This window comes from Ailuropoda melanoleuca, chromosome 10 (genome assembly GCF_002007445.2).
Source record: "Ailuropoda melanoleuca isolate Jingjing chromosome 10, ASM200744v2, whole genome shotgun sequence".
NCBI classification, from domain to species: domain Eukaryota; kingdom Metazoa; phylum Chordata; class Mammalia; order Carnivora; family Ursidae; genus Ailuropoda; species Ailuropoda melanoleuca.
This window is the reverse complement of record NC_048227.1, coordinates 23,888,113-23,908,065: the sequence shown is the minus strand read 5'-3', so window position 1 is coordinate 23,908,065 and position 19,953 is coordinate 23,888,113. Positions and strand designations below refer to the sequence as shown.

General features: G+C 46.3%; 2 protein-coding genes across 7 annotated transcripts in view; one reads left to right on the top strand and one right to left on the bottom strand.

Annotated features, from left to right (window-relative positions):
• The window catches only part of VPS35L (VPS35 endosomal protein sorting factor like), a 117,850-nt gene extending 104,091 nt beyond the window's left edge, over positions 1 to 13,759 (top strand). For both annotated transcript variants that reach the window (XM_011235811.3, XM_034670314.1), the window contains 3 exons: positions 6,695 to 6,813; positions 12,853 to 12,999; positions 13,507 to 13,759. In XM_011235811.3, the coding sequence (XP_011234113.2) occupies positions 6,695 to 6,813; positions 12,853 to 12,999; positions 13,507 to 13,605 (365 nt within the window). In that variant the 3' untranslated portion in view covers positions 13,606 to 13,759. The remainder of the gene's footprint in view (positions 1 to 6,694; positions 6,814 to 12,852; positions 13,000 to 13,506) is intronic.
• The window catches only part of KNOP1 (lysine rich nucleolar protein 1), a 33,763-nt gene continuing 24,702 nt past the window's right edge, over positions 10,893 to 19,953 (bottom strand). For 2 of the 5 annotated variants that reach the window (XM_034670309.1, XM_034670308.1), the window contains 3 exons: positions 18,501 to 19,029; positions 16,670 to 16,716; positions 10,893 to 14,267 (listed from right to left, as the gene is read on the bottom strand). The gene's annotated coding sequence lies outside the window, so the exon portion shown is untranslated. The remainder of the gene's footprint in view (positions 14,268 to 16,669; positions 16,717 to 18,500; positions 19,030 to 19,953) is intronic. The other 3 variants (XM_034670307.1, XM_034670306.1, XM_002928023.4) reach the window with 3 other exon arrangements.

Below are 19,953 nucleotides of genomic sequence, written 5' to 3'. Positions count from 1 at the left end.
AAAAAAAAAAAAGTTACAACCCCTGAAGCATGGCTATCATATGGAAAAATTTTTCCTGGTACAGAAGGTTGGAAATAATCTCATCTCTTCAGTTAGGAGCAAACAGCTCACAGAAATGGCTTCCTACAGACCTTTATGTCTCCGTGACCCCGTCTCCCACCTCGGCGAAGGTGTGCTGAATGGGCTCCCACTGTAGTTACAACAGCGGTGTTGAAATTGTTACTGGCATGTTCAGATTGTTGTTTCTTTCCAAGGCAGATCCTTAAATAAAAAATATTTTTGAACATCCACTTAGCAGAACAAAATAGCCCAGTTAGAAACAGCTGTTAGCAAAGGAAGGCAGTGGTAAGTTGCCCGCTGAGATCACCTATAAACGGACGGCAGAGCCCAGCATGGGCAGTTCTGCTCACTCTAGTCTGAGGCATTCAGACTTAAGTGCATCGTGCATCCTCTCTCTTGCCGATAGCCAGGCAGCAATTCCTGTAGCTGTTAACAGCTGTACCACACCTCTCACCCCCCTCCACCCTCCTTCTCTCCGTTGAAAGTGTTGCCCTGATATCTACACTCACTGGAGTCGGTGGTGGTGATTTCCCACCGTCTTGGTTACAGCATTTCTCATACTCCGTGCCGGTGTCCCAAATGGCTGGCTTGCGTGTGGGGCTTCCCCCAGTTAGCCAGCTCCATAGGGTCTGAGAGAAGCAGTCTGGCTGAGTTCAAGCCCTGGTTCCTCCGTGTCCCAGCAGTGTGACGCGGGGCCGGTTAACCTCTCCAGGGCTCATCTGCCATCTGTGAAATGAGGGGCTGGTCGTGACAGTATCTTTCTGCAANGTCTCTCGGGTTTTTCCTCTCCCAAGAGAGAGTCCTCAGTTTAGCTGTTAATGTCACTGAACGCCCTAAAGAGCAGTGCTATATTTAAAGCTGGTGCCTTTGGTGGTGACAGTGATCACTGGGGGGGAAGGGGGTTTACCCGAAGGAGGTGGCATCCACTGTTGCATCTGCTACAAGACCCGCAATCTTGCTTTTGTAGTCGGAGGAGCGGGGCTTTTTACAGCTACACACATAGGAGAACAAGACTGTAATTTTGGAAACAGGCCATTAAGCTGACAGGTAACTGTGCCTCCTCATTCCTTGGACCCGAGGAGGCTCTCAAAGCTTATCTCCCCAGCCTGAAGCACGGTGATCAGTGGGGTTAACACCAGTCTGTCCGTTTTCTCTGAGTTACTGAACCAGGCTCAGGAGTGGGCTCGCCTCTGTGAAGGCGTAATTCTTCTAGAGCTGCGAACAGGAGGGACCTGCGCGTCTGTCTTCGTGGTTTTTGGGTTTTGTTTTTTTTTTCCTTCCTCTTGCTTCGTGTCTAGGATTATTTATCCTNGGCGTAATTCTTCTAGAGCTGCGAACAGGAGGGACCTGCGCGTCTGTCTTCGTGGTTTTTGGGTTTTGTTTTATTTTCCTTCCTCTTGCTTCGTGTCTAGGATTATTTATCCTTTTTTTGTCTTTCCACTAGGATCATCCCGAACATGGGGTCCTGTTTCTTGTTCGAGAGCTTCTCAACGTGATCCAGGACTACACCTGGGAGGACAGCAGTGACGACAAAATCCGCATCTACACCTGCGTCCTGCACCTCCTGTCCGCCATGAGCCAGGAGAGCTACCTCTACCACGTAGACAAAGGTAGCGGGGTGCCTCCTCCCATGCTGTTCCGAGCTTGAAGGTCATGAAAGTCCCGTGGAATTGTTTTTGGTCGTCTTTTACTTAATCCCCTAGTTTTTTTTTTACCCACCAGGAACTTCTAGTCCAGGGCCTCGCTAAATGTGCCCAAATAAGAATCCCCTGAGTAGATTCCTGAGCCCCATCCTACTCCTTCTCAATTAGGATCCCCAAGAAGGGGCCTGAGAATTTTGTCTAGAACAAACATCCAGAATGATTTCGACAGACAAGTTTAGAGAAGCACTCTTTTGGATCTGTGCTCTCTTTGGTGCACTACAGAATAACCTAGAAAGGTGGTCAAGCATATACGTGCCTGAGCTTCATCCCGAGCCTGCCCCTAACCCTAGTCTCAGGTGGGACTTTACCCAGTTCTTCAAGTGATGCTGAGACTCCGTGAACCCCTAGTTCAGATGCTCAGAAGGAAGGAGGTGGCCTTGCTCCCCCATGTGCTACCAGCCATTTTGAAATTTGCCACTAGGAATTTGAAAGTGGACTTCTCAGATCCTGGACATAACACAGGACCGTCCCAATTCCAGACTTCTGCCCGTAGCGCCCAAGCATCCACCTGCTTGTCAGACCCTCATTTCCATTGATTGGTTTCCCAGAAAATGGCCCTATTGTTAAAAGTGCTTTGGCCAGTAATTACAGACTTGAAGGTTTAAGCAACTGTCTATATATTTGGAAATTTCAGGAAGCAAATTTGCGGTGCCAAGGGAGGGCCTTCTGCGACGACTCTCCGAGGCTTCCTCTAGCTGGGATTTGGGGGCTAATAGTTAAGATGTAACTCAGGGAGGCTGGTTGATGTCGAGGAGGACAGCTCCCATGACTTGAGCTCCTACTGTGTGCCAGACGCCACAGCAGACTCCGTGGGTCTTCCTCCTACACTCCTTACAGCATTGCAGAGTGTAAGACAGGCATCTGTGCCCCCACTTTACATTCGAGCAAGGGGAGATTCGGAGAGACCCTGTGGTTTACTCAAGGTCCTGTGGGCATTTAGTGATTTAAGTGGAATTTATATCCAGAACTGTGGGGCACGCATCATGCTGCCTCCTCAATGACAGGAAAACAGTGCTTTAGAGTATCATATACTACATACATGCCATCGGCTGTAAAGCTCAGTGACTCATCACACAGCGAACACACCAGGTAACCCCCACCCAGATCGTGCCCCCTTCCAATTAGCACCATCACTTTCCTCTCCACAGTTCACCACTCTCCCGACTTCTAGCATCGCGCGTTAGTTTATGCTGTTTTTACTTTGATGTAAATGAAATCATTTAGCATCTTTGGTGTCTAGCTTCTACTCAGTATTCTGTGTGTGGCTGAAGTTCCTCCTCTGGCCTTGCCGTATCGTATTCCATCCTGTGACTGTACCAGAATTCATTCGTTCCCTAATGGATGAACATTTGCATGTTTCCAGTGGTTCTGGTTCTGGCCGTGAACGTTCTCGGACCTGTTCTTGGTGTACATTTCTGTTGGCTCTGTGCCTACAGGTGGAGTTGCTGGCTCATGGGACTTGCTTGTGTTCAGCTTTGGTGGATGCTGTCTCACAGTCTTCCAAAATGGTTGTACCAATTGACAGCCCACCAGGCATGAATGAGTGTTCCCTTTGTTCCCTCCCTGCGGTCACTCTTTTTCATTTTGCCTCTTCTGATGAGTGTAATTTGCATTTCTTTGATGGCTAATGACATCGAGCACCTTTTCCTTTATTTGTTGACATTTTTGTTTCCTCTTTTTTGCCCGTGCACATTGAGGGCTCTCAACTGTAGAGACTTATGAGGACCAGGCACTGACATGGAAGTGGGTCTGCAAACCTCAGGCCCAGTTAGAGGGGCAAGGCCTCTCCTCCCGTCTCCTGCCCTCTCCTCCCTCTTCTTCTGGTGCGGATTCATTTAACCCTCCACACTCTGCAGCCAAGGCAGACTGGGAGCTGGAGTGCTAGCAGAGGGGGGTGTGACTAGGTTTAACAGGCAGGAGTCTAGCTTTTAGAGGAGAAAACGGAAGGATGGGTGGGTTTTTTCTCTTTTTTTCTTGGCCCAGCTGTGTTTACTCTGGATGTTTAATTGTGACCTGACAATTGTCTTAGCAGGAGAGAGGCCCAGGGTGCAGAAGGAGGCTTTGCTTTCCCATCCCTTTCTTATTCTAGGCAGCCTTTTAGTGTTGACACAGATTAGAAACTCTGAAGAACCAGGGTCACAACTTTTTTGTGTTTACAAAGGATGCCTTTGCTACTTTCTTTCTCCATTAATAAGATGGCACTGTGAAATCACGTAGAGCAAGAACCCCAGTGCTTTCACGCAAGCCTGCGAGAGAGTGGGCGTGTTTGACGTGGAAGGGAAGGTTGCCTGTGTACTGAATGTTTCCTTCGTATGCAGATAGTGTCGATCTGGCTGGAAGACCACAACCCAGAATGCCCCACGTGAAGCCCCTCGGCTGCTCCACGCCACCTGCCAGGCCCTTGAGGCATTGAGGGTCATGATCCCAGGGCCAGACAGATGCAGGGATTGTGGGCTATTCTTAGTGGCCACTTGCCAGGGATGTCATTTATCTCCCTCGTAAGAGCTGCGCCTGGACTCGCAGGGCCACTGCACACACTGGTCTGATCAATTTCCTTCTAATTCCCAAGTTTCCCCTTTCCTCCCTCCGTCACCACCAAGTGTTAGCATGGAAAACTCATCCTGCACCGTCCCCTTTTTCCACCTCGTCTAGTGAATTTAACCTGTAGAGCTTAGCCTGATCTTGCTAATTCCAGAGTTCCATCCCAAGCCTAGATTTTAGGATCCCATAACCCCTTGCACCACCCCCTTCTGACACTCAGTACATGCTATTGTGATTGCCTCTTTGCTGGTCTGCATCTGATAGTCTGTGGGCTCTGTGAGGCAGGGACCACATCAGCCTTGCCCCCCACTGGGTTCCCAGCTCCTAGCCTGGAACCTGGTGCAGAGCAGGCCTTCATCCAGGAGGTGCGTGCGTGCNTTGCTGGTCTGCATCTGATAGTCTGTGGGCTCTGTGAGGCAGGGACCACATCAGCCTTGCCCCCCACTGGGTCCCCAGCTCCTAGCCTGGAACCTGGTGCAGAGCAGGCCTTCATCCAGGAGGTGCGTGCGTGCGTGCGTGTATGTGCGTGCGTGTGTTGGCCGTGGGCAGTCTTAGACCGTCTCTCTTTTCCAGTGCTGAGCTCATCAGAAAGAGTAGATTCCAGCCCAGAATAAGCCTGAGAATTTATGCCAGGAACTATTCTGGTCCTCAGCGGTAGACGTGAGAAATTCCTTCACCAGCTGCAGTTTTGCCGCCGTGCAAACTCAGGTGGTGGTGAATGGCCGAATCACATTCCTTTACCAGCATCACAGTCTTTTACATTCTTTAAGAGAATAGCTGTCATCCTCTGAATGGTGGACGGTGGTTGAGACACAGTTCCATAAACGGGCAGTTCAGAAGTGGGTCAGAGGTCACCCTTGGACCGAGAAGCTGGGGAGCAGTTGTTCTTAGTCTCAGGCAACACGTCTGCGGTCTGCTTACGACTGGCTCAAAGAACCCCGTTATGTGTCTGTGTGTCTGTGTCTGTGTGTGTGTGTCTCTGTGTGTGTCTCTGTGTGTGTGTCTGTGTGTGTGGTGGAGAGTGCAGGTATGTATTCAATGTACTGCTTTCCCTACTTTCCGACAGCCTTGCCAGTTTTCAAAATTAAAAGCAAGAAGAAGAGTTGTTATTCTTGAAATAGCAACTAGGAATGTACAGAAGGCGTATCTGAAATTAATTTATCAATTAATTAATTACTGTGTGCTTATACCTGTCCCATTCTCTGGAAGGATCAAGACCAATGACAGGAAATAATGAAATTTAATTTAAAAAATTGGTTCTTAGGGGCGCCTGGGTAGCGTAGTCGTTAAGCATCTGCCTTCGGCTCAGGGCGTGATCCCAGCGTTATGGGATCGAGCCCCACATCAGGCTTCTCTGTTGGGCCTGCTTCTTCCTCTCCCACTCCCCCTGCTGTGTTCCCTCTCTCACTGGCTGGCTGTCACATACATAAATAAAATCTTTAAAAGAAAGAAATTGGTTCTTAAGCAGCTATAAATTAGGAGATATAGATGTACACGTATCTGGGCTCTATTATGGATACTTTCGTCACTTTTTAAAAATAGTATTTTGTAATTATGTTAATAGTATGACAATAGTATAGTGTTGTATGTAGTAACTAATAACTATAGATCATATACTTTTATTGTCCTCCATGTATTTAATACTATAACAGAGCATTTATTTTTCTGATTTTTTTAAAGACTTACTTATTTGAGAGACAGAGTGTGCGCACATGAGGGGAGGGGCAAAGGGAGAGAAATCCTCAAGCAGACTTCCCGCTGAGCATGAAGCCGGATGCAGGGCTTCATGGGCTCAATCTCACAACCCTGAGATCACAACCTGAGCCAAAACCAAGAGTCGGACACTTAACCAACTGAGCCACCCAGGCCGCCCCTGTTGGATTATTTTCTTAAAATAAATACCTCGGAGTGGTTTCCCCAAGTCAAAGATACAGACTTTTTGTACTAAGGCTTTTTTTATATTTTTAAAAAATTTGTAACATACACATAGTGATAAAGTTTACCATTTTAACTGTTTTTAAGTGCATAGTCAGCTTCATCAAGTGTATTCAGTGTTGGGCAGCCATCACCACTACCCATTTCCAAAGTTTATTTAATCCTCCCAACAAACTCTGTACCAAATAGACAGTGACTCCCCATTCCCTTCCCCTTCCCCCAGCCCGCGGTGACCTCCACTCTGCTTCCTTCTCCACATCTGCCTGTTCCGGTGTCCTGCAGAAGAGGAGTCATGCAGTATTTGTCCTTTGTGTCTGGCGTAATTCACTTTCATAAAGCTTTCAGGATTCATCTACGTTTTAACGAGTTAGAATTTCTTTCCCTTTTATGATTACATAATATTCCTTTGTATGGCTAGGCCACATTTTGCTCACTGCTCCGGTCTGTTCCTTCAGTTGACTCCAACGACAGCCTGTATGGGGGAGACTCCAAGTTTCTGGCTGAAAACAACAAGCTGTGTGAGACGGTGATGGCTCAGATCCTGGAGCATCTGAAAACCTTGGCCAAGGATGAGGTAGGTGCCCTCTGCCCGCCCCCCTCTGCCGCTTGCTCTGAACGCATGAGTTTCCAGGGTGGTTGGACATTGGTCCATTCTGGAAAGGAAACTCGTTCATGTGGGTAATGTGTTTATGTGCAGACTGATTACTGAGTGCTCCGTCCAGGGCTTTTGCTCCTGTACTATGTGGTCACTGTCTGAAATGCTCGATTTCAGTTGCTTGCCTCCCCCACCAGAATGGAAGCTCCATGGGGGGCTGGGAGCTTGCGACAGGAGTTTCAGAGACCTCCCTGTCTCTGGGGACCATGTGTCACTCACCAGGATCCCCCCACCTGGAACAGAGGCCAGCACACAGCAGGTGCTTCATCAGTACATGCTGAATAAATTGCCTGTGCTTTGCACATCTTAGTTTTTTTTTCATGCCCATGACCAGCCTGAGATGCAAGTGCTGTGTTGATTCTCATTGGACAGAAAAGGTAACTGAGGCTCAGAGAGGTTTCTCCACAGCCCTGTGTTTCCTCTGGTGACAGAACAGGGTTGCTGCCCTGATTCCCCAGCCCGAACTTTGAACCACTGCATTGCCCTCCTCAACCAAGGCCTTTCCGCTTACCTTGTAAGAAGGGGCTTGTGGTTCTTGTCCCACCACAGTGGAGGTTCTGTTTTCCAGCCTTTGCTACGGGCGTGTAGTGTTAAGGACTCTGCATTTATCATTTCACTTAATTCTCACGACAGAGCAGTGAGGTGGGAACAGCTGTTCTTTCCACTGTACAGACAGGGAGACTGTCCTGGAGTGGTAGCTATGCAGTGTGGTCGAGGCAGTCTTCTAAAACCCGTGTTCTTAACCGCAAATTACATGGCTGTGTCAGATGTTGCCTATTTTATGTTTTCAGAGCAGTTTTTCCATATTCTCCATACAGTTAGCTGAGGCGTTAATTCTGACTTCCATTTAGCGCCATCTACATACCAACCCGGTTCTCTTCCATTTAGTGCCATCTATATACCGACCCGGTTCTCTTCCCCGGTTATGCCAACCACCACTTCCTCTTTATGCAGCTTCAGCCCAAAACATGTAGGTGACAGATGGATCCCAGAGGCCCTGTCTCAGGCTCGGCCAAGACGGTTAGTTGCTCAGGCCTAGGCTCATCTCTGGAAGTGTGTTCAGCCTGATTCCTGTTGTGTAGTCGGGGCCTGTGGGAAGGGAGGGGAGGGGGCAGGGCCTGAGGAGTCAAAGCTGGTGCCTGACCTTTCTCGGCATTCTTTCTGTGGGTCAGCTGGTGCCTGGACTTGTTTCTGCCTCCATATGCTCCCCTCAGTCTTGCTCTTCACTACTCCAAGTGTCTGCTTAAAGTGCCAGCATTTCGGGTTTTTTTATTCCCACCTGGCAAGAGACAACGTGATGGCTCATTCCTGATTTCATCCTGGCAGGCCCTGTACTCTGCTGCCGTCCTGCTCCTCAATCCCCTTTCCCAAACGTAAGGCAGATTTTGGACTGCCTATTTCCCAGTGGCTTTCCAGCCTTCCCCTTCCTTCCTTCCCGAGACTTCCACCTCTTCCCTTCCCTGGACTCTCCTATTCCTAGGTTTCGCTCTTATATCCCCACTCCATCAAATCCTTTGAAGACAAAATAAGATCAGACTGGTAAGTTTAATTCATACTCATTTCCGGGGCTTTATGAAATACCACCATTGTCTTTTACCCCCTTCCCCACCAGAAAACCACAAGAATATTGTATAGCTGTGGGCGTACACACGTATGACATACATGTGTGTTCTGGGTTCCCATTATCCCCAGGATATTCAAGCGGGTACTGGAGAGAGTGGTTTTTTTTCCTGGACTCCATCCTCCAGTGGCCCCTGTCAAGTTCGGGCCAGCCTTAGGGTTAGCAGTAGGTCCCCCGTGCGTCATAGCACTCTCTCTAGGGAGCATGTGTCGGTGTGTCCCACCCACCTGGGGACCCTTCTGGATGCAGGGCTGCAGAACTCTGGGGAAGTTAACACGTGGATGGCACTTGGCCGTCAGGGGAAAGGGCAGAATCAGAACCCCAATTTCTTCAGGGAAACTGGTTTGTCAAACCAGTGAGTATCAGAAGAGGCAACTCTCCCCCAACTGAAAGGCCTTTTTCAAACACAGGCAAACTCTTTGGGCTAAAGACCTAGCTTTTCTTTGTGCATATCAGTGGTTTTCGGGGGAGAGCTCTTCCTACCCTACAGGAGAAATGGGGTCCTTTACCTTCAGCTTGCACTTGCTACACTAACCAGGTCCCCCTCTGCTCCTCTGCCATGAAAAATTCTTCTTAGGCACCTTTTCCTGATTTTTAAAAACCATGGGTTCTGGCACCAACTTCTAGCCCACGGTCCTCTCAGAGCATACTATGTTTAACAGGTTACACCCAAGAAAAATTTGCCATGTGCCTTAAAAATGTATTTCTTCACCCTGATGCAACAGGCTGGGTTTGATCAGAGGTGCCCATTTACTGACAGCAGAAATGACCACAGCCTAGAACAACTCCCAAGCTCACAGTAAAGCTGGGAAGTATATACTGTAGCTGTGCCCCCCACCCCACCCCACTGCCATGCAGTTTCAGTTACCAGGGACCAGCTACTGTCCGGAAGCAGATTCTCCCCTCTCCTGACGTCTGAGCAGGTCAGTAGCAGGCTAACATGACGTCGCAATGTCTGTCACTCACCTCATCTCATGGAGCAGTTTATCACTTTACATCATCATGAGAAGAGTGAGTACAGTACAGTATTTTGAAAGACCACATTATCATAACTCTTATAGTATTCTTTTAATTTCTTACTATGTGTTATTCATAAAACTATCAGAGGTATGTGTGTATAGGAAAAAACAGTACATATAAGGTTCAGTACTGTCTGTGGTTTCAGGCATTTACTGGGGGTCTTGGAATGTATTTTTGCAGTTGTGGGGGGCACAGTGCCGTAACTGTATTTAAAATTGGTCTTTTTTTCTCTTGGTGGGGGGCACTGATTGCAATAATGACTCCAAAACAAGATTCTGAAAAAATAACAACGTTGGAATTCTTCCAAAGAACATTCAACTCCCATAAATACCAGGGACATTCACTGAAAATGTCCTTCCATATTTGCACATTTATTAGAAAAATATGATGGACAGAGATAAAATGGAACACGCTATCCTTCATTTTAACAACTCAGCACGGAATTCAGTGTAGGCAAGAACATCACGGTGGGGACCCTGCAGACAGGGAATCGAGTCTGGTACCCGGGAAGAAGGGGTCAGATTTCTCTACCGGGTGGAGAGCAAAGCTTCAGGTGTTGAAAACCCCCAGTGCTGAGGCCAGTCCCGAGTAGGTCATTTCTTGGTGCTGGTAGCAGCCCTGCTTCCACAATTTTCCCTAAATCTACATGAAGGGGCTAGCCAGTTTACTCACGAGCTTGATGAAGTTGTTTGGGTGTGGTGAAGCTGGGAATCATGCCAGACCCGTGGAGCTTCCTGGAAATGACCATTCTCATAGGAAAATTATGAAAAGGAGCTCTTTTCTATTTAAAAACCTCTGGAGAAGAGGAGGGGGGCCTCAAGGCCCTGAAATCAGGTTCCCTCCTAATGTGTTCGTGGCTTTGGGGTCTTTGCATGTCGGCTGGCATGACTTCTCATCCCTCAGGTGTCTGTCATAGTTTCATTTTTAATGGGCTGTGCATTTGAAACACATGTGGATTGGGCTTTTTAGGGTAAAATGCTTACTGAGAAGATACAGAATAGAGAAATAGCTAGGTGTTAGATATTCTCTCTCTTGTCTTTTAAAAAATCTCTCCCACTTCAGTGTAATTAAAGGGCCTCTCTCAGGGGAGAGTCTTAGTTATATTTGAAGTAGAATTTGTTTTAGCTTTGTCCCGTAGATATAAGCAGAAAATGCCCCCTCCTGTTGTCCCAGCCATCAGACGAGGGCTGGTTTAAAAGGCAGGCAGCAGGTGGGGCTGGAACCCACGGAATGGTGATCTCTGCCCAGGTTCCTGGTTGGGGTAGAACAACTGCATTGTCTGATTAGATAAAGGATCTCAAGCAGGCAGTCGCCAGACAATGAGTCTGTGCCAGGTATGTGCCCCCCCTTTTTTTTCCCAGAGCCCCAGGCTTGGGCAGTGCACAGCATGACCCCACTCCTTGACGGTGATGTTCAGTCAGCTCACCTGCTTCTGTGACTGTCACCTGGTCCAGGCTGTTGCCAAGGCAGGCTCAGCCGGCCCTCTGGTGGAGGTCTCTTCATTGCTGCTCAGCCACCCTCACCCAACTGGGCTTGAAGCTGTTCCTTGATAGTTTTTTTTTCCTCCACCAAGAGATTTTAAATTCTCACTTGGCCGAGGATGGCAGGAGGGATTAAGTTGGTTCAGCAGTTATTAGAGAATCTGGCTCCCGTGAATATCTGTGGAATGAGATGGATGGATAGATCAATGGCTACTAGGTTGGTTTTGTCCACCTTGAGTATTTGAGAAAAGCACTCTTAGCCTCTACAGAATTTGGATTCCTAATGTGATGCTAACACTGGGTCTAGGGGAATATTTTATCAGCTGGAGTGGAACATGGGAGGCTGTGGGCACAGGCTTTGGAGTCGGACAAACTGGAGCTCAAATCCCTGCTTTGTACTTACTAGCTGTGGTCCGTGAGCAAGTTCCACCAAAGCTTCCTGCGCTTTGAGTGCCTCTGCAAACTGGGAGTGGATTGGATTCCTCTTGCAGCCTTAAAAAAAAATTGCCACAAACTCAACAGCTTAAAAGATTCATTTATTGTATCAGTTTGGTGAGTTGGCACTGGTGAGGTTTCACAAGGTCAAAATCAAGGTGTTGACTGACTGGCTTCTTTAGGGTGTAGGCAGACGAGTTCCATGCAGTGGGAGGACTGAGGTCCCGTTTCCTTGCTGACTGTTGGCTAGTCGTGGTTCTCAGCTTCTAGAAGTTGCCTGCATTTCTTGGCTTTTGGCCCCCTTCTTCCATTTGAAAGCCACCAACGGTAGGTCACATTCTTATGCTTCAAATCTCTCTGATGTCACCCCTTCTGCCTCCTCTTTTGTTACTGGTCTCTCAGAAATTTCTCTGCCTTTTAGGACTCAAGGGATCAGATTGGGCCCACCCAGATAATCCAGGCTTCTCTAAGGTCTGGGCACCCAGTGTAGTGCTTGAATAACCAGGGTTGGGATCCTTGAGAGAGAGTGCAAAACATGTACCTACCTGTACCTAGCTGGTTAGAAATGTGCTTCCCGTGAAGATGTGCTGTGTAGATTAAATGAGCTGTGTAAAGCACAGAGCAGAATACCTGGCCCACTTTAAGGGCTCCTTTCCTATCTGCTTTCCTGGACTTGCTGATGGTCTGCATTGTGAGCCCAGGGCATCCAGCAAAGGCCCAGGTCAGCAGCTGTCCAGGGTCCCCATGGACATGAGATAGAACGTGGCTGGCCGGTTAGGCCCACCTGTTCACTTGGCCTTCCCACTTGCCTCTGTTTACCTTTGAGAACTTGTATCCTTTCTCCAGGGCCTGTTGAATTCAGGTTTGGTCTACCCTGACATTTTGGTTAGAATTTCCTTGTTTGGGTACCTCTAATCAGAGGCAAGATTTGGTATTTTAGGGTAGTTCTTATGAAAGCTGGGCCTGGGCCGTTTATGGGGAGCTGTCATTTGGTCTTTATTTCTGCCCTAGATAGTGGCTATAACTTTGGGTGGCTTGAGGATACATCTGAAAGACATTTTATTGGAGCCTTTCAGTTTCCATTTGTACTCGCAAGAAGGCCCATCACTTCATTCCTTTACCCTGCTGTGTGCGGAGTCTCATGAAAGTATCACTTGCTTCTGCTCCCATTTTCCAAGTCATGCCTATGTGGGAGGCCCAGAACGAGGGGCTTTACATGCTTCATCCCCTTCAGTCCTCACTTACCCTATGAGCTGGCATTACCTTACTCTCCTACAGATGAAGGCAGGACTTGGGAGGTGAAGCAACTTGCCCTCCGGAAGATCCACGGTACAGCGGCCATCAACACTGGGTCCAGCCTGAGCCCCATTGCCAGATGGTAATCTCTCTTTTCTATTTCAGGCTCTGAAGCGCCAAAGCTCGCTGGGCCTTTCCTTCTTTAATAGCATCTTGGCCCACGGGGACCTGCGCAACAACAGACTCAACCAGCTCTCCGTGAACCTGTGGCACCTGGCACAGAGGCATGGCTGTGCAGACACCAGGACCATGGTGAGGCACTGGGAAGGCATGGGGGTCCTGGTGAAACATGTAAACCCCCTGGCGAGAGCAAAGCTGGCCTCAACAAACCCCCCTCTCCCTTCCTTTTATTCCCTCTGAATAAAATACACATCTATAAAAATAGCTATTCCTGGTCACACCAAAATCTGATTTTATAAGCAAATTATAATCTAAGAAGTTGTACTTAAAGACTTCACTTTCTTTAAGATTTTATTTTAGAGAGAGAGGGAGGGAGAGCACAGGCAGGGGGAGGGGGAGAAGCAGGCCCCAGCTGAGGGGGTTCAATCCCAGGACCCTGAGATCATGACCTGAGTCGAAGGCAGACCCTTAACTGACTGAGCCACCCAGGCACCCTGTACTTTACAGACTTTGTTGGTTTCTTCCCCTCCTTTATCCTTCAAAAGACTTTAGCTGTAAGAGAGCATAAGCTCGCAATATGGTTGAATTGTTGGCGAGTAGGAAACCTGAAAGGATACTGATCGTTCCTTTTCCTCCTAGGTGAAAACTCTGGAATACATCAAGAAGCGAAGCAAACAACCAGATATGGGTCACCTGACTGAACTGGCCCTCAGGCTCCCTCTGCAAACAAGGACCTGACTGGGGCTGGGAAGCCAAGTTAAGAAAGACCTGCTTTGCTTTTGTTATTTTATTTTTACATACACAAATTGGTTTAAGCTTTGGCCTCTACCCAGATTATTGTGACAGGAAGTAGGAATTGTCAAAGCATTAAAATCCAGTCTTGTTCACAAGAGTAGCAGTGTCTTTGCATAAGTGGCCTTCAGATCGGCCTTTATCAAGAAACTGAAAAAGGCAAGTAACATCTGTCACGTGTGTAGTTTTTTTTTTTTTTTTTTGAACTAGAAAAAGAACCTTGAAAAGGTGTCTACTTTCAAAGAGTCACTGTTACCTAATTTGAGGGCCTCAAGTTTGGACTTGAATGTTGCCTTAAACCACTGCAGAAGACTGATAAAAAGTAGATGGTGCAATTAACTTTTCTACCAAAAGCAGCTCTTGACAAGACTTGGAATCTACTGGTATATACCGAGCTCTTGCAACACAGAAGATGCAGGTGCAGCGACTCAAGCATACATGGGCACCCCGGGCCCCACTGCACCCACTGGAACTCCCGGGAAGATGGCAAAGAAAGAAGGTTCTGAACTCACCTTTCCCACGGACACACCAGTGATGCAACTACACAACACGCAGCTGACTCAGAACGATCCAAAGACTTAGCAGAACAGCTCTTACACAGCTAGAGACTGAGAAGGGTAAGAGGGGCAGAGATGAGGTCAAGAACCACATCCTTGGCACAGTGACCCATAAAGTGGGAGGGGTATCACCCATCCGTGGTGAGGGTCAAGCCCCTCATTGGGTGGGGTATGCAGCACCAGGAAGATGAGCTCCCATGATGTCAAGCTGTGGAATTCTGTGGGGCTTGACTCGGGGAGAGCCAAAGGCTCTAAAAAACTGAGGGTCAACTCAATCACTCTGAGACCCAGCCTGAGGCAGCAGTTTGATAACTGCTGGGTTATACATGAAAGACATTTACTGATTTTAGGGCATGTGCTGGGAGGGGCAACAATCTGTAGGAATTTTCTCTGGGAATGGAAGAGTTTGCAGGTACAACTTTCTTGCCCTCTTTTAGCCTCCCTGGTCCAATGCTGGCAGGTAGCAGTTCTGACACTTTCCATCTACCTTGCTAGAACTAGAACCACTGGCACTGACTAGGCATTCCACCTTCCCAACAGGCACAACTTGTGTCTACCACAATGCTCCTAACAGCTGTGGCCAAATCTCACTGCTGCCCACACAGGGGACATGCTGGGAGCACCTGGTTCTGGTGGCCAGGGGAGACAGCACTATGGGCCCCACAGGAGGCCTTCTACAGAAGCCCACTACCTTCAAGACCAGATGTAGTTAACCTACTAAATACACAGAGGAGACAAAATGGAGTATGTTCCAAACAAAAGAACCAAAACAAAACCTCAAAACTGAACCAGAGATGAGCAATCTACCTGACAAAGAGTTCAAAGTAACAGTCATAAAGATGCTAGCTGGACTTGACTTGAATTCAGTGAGAACTTTAACAAAAAAGATAGAAAATATAAAAAAGAACCAATCAGAGCTGAATACAACAAATGAAAAATACCCTCTAGTGTATCAATATCAAATTAGAGGGTTCAGAAAAATGAATCAGCAATCTGGAACCCAGGGTATTAGAAATCAAGCCGAACATTTGCATTACAAGCATCCCAGGAGAGAGAAAAAAAAAGGGACAGAAAACTTACTTGAATAATAGCCGATAACTTCTGTAACCCAGAGAAGGAAATAGACCTCTAGCACTAGGAAGCACAGAGAGCCCCAAACAAGATGAATCCAAAGAGGTCCATACCAAGACATATGATACAGCTGGCTCTTGAACAACACAAATCCACCTACCTGTGGATATTTTTTCTCTACAGCAGTACAGAACTAGATTTTCTTCTGATTTTTTTCTCTAGCTTTAAGAATACAGTATTTAATACATATAACAGAAAATATGTGTCAACAGTAGGGTCTCAGTAAATTTGGGGCACTCAAAAGTTATATGTGGATTTTCAACTGCATGGAGTTCAGTTAGTGTCACTAACCGCAACCTTATTCAAGGGCAGATGTATGTACTTATCGATAACTACTTTAAATGTAAATGAATTAAATGCTCTAATCAAAAGACATAGGGTAACTAAAAGAATGATAAAAAAATTAAAAAGACACATCCATATGATGCCTACAAGAGACTCACTTCAGGCCACAAGATCTAGCAGTCAAAAGAAAAATGAGAAAAACCACAAAGACCCTGAACAACATGGTATTAAACAACCAATGGGTCAATGAAGAAACCAAAAAAGGAAATAAAAAAATACCTTGAGACAAATAGTGGCAATACAGGTCTACCTCAAGAAACAAGAAAAAAACACAATCTAACCTTACAACTAAAGGAACTAGATAAAGAACAAACAAGCCCACAGCAGAAGGAATGAAATAATGAAGATCAGAGTGGAAGTAAATGAAATAGAGACCAAAAACAAAACAACAAAGGACCAATGAATCTAAGGGCTGGCTCCTGAACAGGTAACTGATAAACCTTTAGCCACACTCAAGAGAAAAAGAGGACTCAAGTATATAAAATCAGATGTGAAAGAGAAATTACAATTGACACTACAGAAATACAAAGAATTCTAAGAGACTACAAGAAATTATATGCCAACAAACTGGACAATCTAGAAGAAATGGACAAATTACTAGGAACATACAATCTTCCAAAACTGAATCAAGAATAGAAAATCTGGACAGAATGGTTACTAGTAATGAGATTGAATGAGTGATCAAAAAACTCCCACCAAACAAAAGTCTAGGACCTGACAGCTTCACGGTGAAACTGAATATTTAAAGAATAAATACCTATCTTTTTCAGTTACTGCAAAAACTTGGAAGAGGAATGAATGCTTCCAAATTCCTTCTATAAGGCATTACTCTGATACCAAAACCAGATAATGATACATAGTACAGGGGGGGAAATGCAAATTATAAGCCAATAATATCCCTGATGAACACCAATGCAAAAATCCTCAACAAAATATTAGCAAGCCAAAGTCAACAAAACATGGAAAGGATTACTCACCAAGATCAAATGGGATTTATTCCAGGGATGCAAGGATAGTTCAGTATCTGCAAATCAATCAATGTAATAAACTACATTAACAAAACGAGGGATTAAAAATCATGATCATCTCATTAGATGCAGAAAAAAAACACTTGACAAAATTCAACACCTATTCATGATAACAACTTTCAACACAGTGGGTACAGAGGGAACATACTTCATCATAATAAAAGCCCCAACCCACAGCTAACATCATACCCAATAACGAAAAGCTGAAGGCTTTTCCTCTAAGATCAGGTACAGAGGTCCGAGCCATTAACAATCATGTAAGAAAAAGAAAAGGCATCCAAATTGGTAAAGTAGTAAAACTGTCCCTATTTGCAGATGACATGATTTGTGCAGGTCTGCTATGGGAAGGGACCTGCAGGCTTGGCAGTTTTAGGTGGCTGCAGGTCCCCTCCCTCAGCAGACCGGCACAAACCCTGCTATATAGAAAACCCTAAAGACCAAAAAACAAGACAACAAAAAACCAAAACCAAAAAAACTCCCAAAACCACTAGAATAAATGAATTCAGTAAACGTTGTAGGATACAAAATTAATACACACAAATCTGCTTCATTTCTATATGCCAATAATAAATTAGGAGACATTTTTAAAAACTGTTCACAACTGCATTAAAAAGAGTGAAACAGGACAGAGCAGACTCTCCACAGCTAAGTGTAGAGAAGAGGTCACACTGAAGAGGGTAGGAAAGGTGGAGACCCAGCTGGGAGCTAAAATGACTGCAGGACTGTCCACTCAAGGGAGGGATGCCACGGGCATGGACAGGGTAAAGAAACAGACCCTTACACCAGGCACCCCAGGCATGGGGAGCCCACACAGGCAAGACGAATCCCCATTATGACATTTAGCTTTGAAAAGCAAAGGGGCATAATTTCGCTAGTTCTTACAATCGGTGCAGCTTGACACCTGGAACTTTAAAAATCAGAGGGCTCAGCTCTGGGAGAGCCAGGAGGACAACAGGAAATGGACTCTCTCTGTAAGTAGACTGCACAAGAAACAGCCCCATGGGGATAAAACATAGAAGGAGCAGTTTGAAGAATCCTGGGATATACAATTGGAAGATTGGTCTGCTCAGACCCAGAGCATGTTCTGCAGCAGCAGGGATCCTTGGGACACTTCTCCAAGAACAAAGGAGCTCGTGAGTGCCATTTCCCTCCCTTGCACCCAGCCAAGATACACAGACACCTGCAGGAACCAGCAGAGCACACTTTCCAGCTAGCTTGATGACACCGTGCACCCCATCCCCACACTTCTGCAGATCTACCCACGCCAACCCAGCAGCCTCGGCAGGAGTTGGAGGAGGCTGCAGGTCCCTCCTACAGCAGACCTGCACAAACCCTGCTACAACCATGCGCCCTTGCATTCTGTGGGCCTGCTCCCTCCAATGCACCCTTGGCCAGAGCCCATTCAAAGCAGTGTCACAAGCCTGGCAATGTGCCTGTGGCCCCGACAGGTGCCAGCATCACTCCAAAGTGACTCCTGCTCCAGGGAGAGGGGAAGATAACCACACACACCACTCTGACTGTGGTCCCAGCAATGGGCTGGGAGCAGACATCCAGTCTGAATGCAGGCCCTACCCACCAACAAAATCTCAGGGGTCAACACAAGGAAAGTGACCTGTAGTTGAGTGTTACTGCATCTCTGGCAGTATAGTATGACTCAACTCAAGCCAGAGGTGGCCCCAGATTGGCCCACTAACACAGGGACCAAACCCTGCCCACAACAGACAGCCGCTGCAGACACCTGAAAGCAAAAGCAGCTCAGCCACGGTAACAGGGTACTCACAACACACTTAGTAGACACGCCTGAAGCACCAGGTTCTGGTAACAGGACACTGCATGGCACTACAGGACTTCTTCTTCATAAGGGCACTACTTTCAAGAACAGGAGCTGACTTTCTAGCATATAGAAGCAGACACACAGAGTTAGACAAAATGAGGAGATAGGGGTGCCTGGGTGGCTCAGTCGTTAAGCGTTTGCCTTCGGCTCGGGGCGTGATCCCAGAGTCTTGGGATCGAGCCTCATATCGGGCTCCTCTGCTGGGAGCCTGCTTCTTCTTCTCCCACTACCCCTGCTTGTGTTTCCTCTCTCGCTGGCTGTCTCTCTCTGTCAAATAAATAAATAAAATCTTTAATAAAAAAAAAAGAAAATGAGGAGATAAAGGAATAAGTCGCAAATGAGGGAACAGGACAAAATCATAGCAAGAAAGCTAAACAAAATGGAAATAAGTAATATGTATGCCTAATAAAGAATTTAAAGTAATGGTCATAAATATACTCACTGGATTGTAGAAAAGAGTGGAGGACCTCACATCCTTTAACAAAGAGAAAACATAAAAAGAACCAATCAGAGATAAATAACTCAATAAATGAAATTCATAATACACTAGATGGAATAAATAGTAGACTAGAGGAAGGAGAAGAACGGATCAATGACCTGGAGGACAGAGTAATAAAAAGCAATCGAACTGAATAGGAGGCAGAAAAAAAACAATAAAGAAAAATGAAAACAGACTTAGGGAACTCAGCGACACTATCAGTGTAATAACATTTGCATTACAGGGATCCCAGAAGGAGAAGAAAGAGAAAAGGGGGCAGAAAGTCTAAGAAATAATAGCTGAAAAATTCCCAAATCTGGGGAAGGAAACAAAATCTAGATCCAGCAGGCACAGAGAGCCCCCATCAAAATCAACCCAAGGAGGTCCACACCAAGACACATAGTAATTAAAACGGCAAACAGCAGTAATAGAGAATTTTAAAAGCCACAAGGGAAAACAGTTTCATACAAAGGAAACCCTGTAAGGCAAACAGGTGATTTTTCAGCAGAACTGTTTGCAGGCCAGAAGGGAGTGGCATGATATATTCAAAGTGCTAAAGGGAAAAAACCTGCAGCCAAGACTACTCTATCCAGCAAGGCTATCATTCAGAATAAGAGAGAAAGTGTTTTCAAGACAAATAAAAGTTAAATTCATGACCACTAAACCAGCTGTACAAGAAATGTTAAAGGGGACTCTCTGAGTGGAAAGGAAAGAAGATAAATAGGAGGACAAAAAGCAGGAAGCACAAAGTAGGAAAATTAAGCATATTTATAAAAATCAATCAAGGGTTTCACAAAATAAAAGGATGTAAAGTACAACACCATATACTTTAAATGTGGAAGGGGAGAGGAGTATAGAATGGATTCAAACTTAAGTGAACATCAACTTAATATAGACTGATGTATACGTTAGATGTTATAT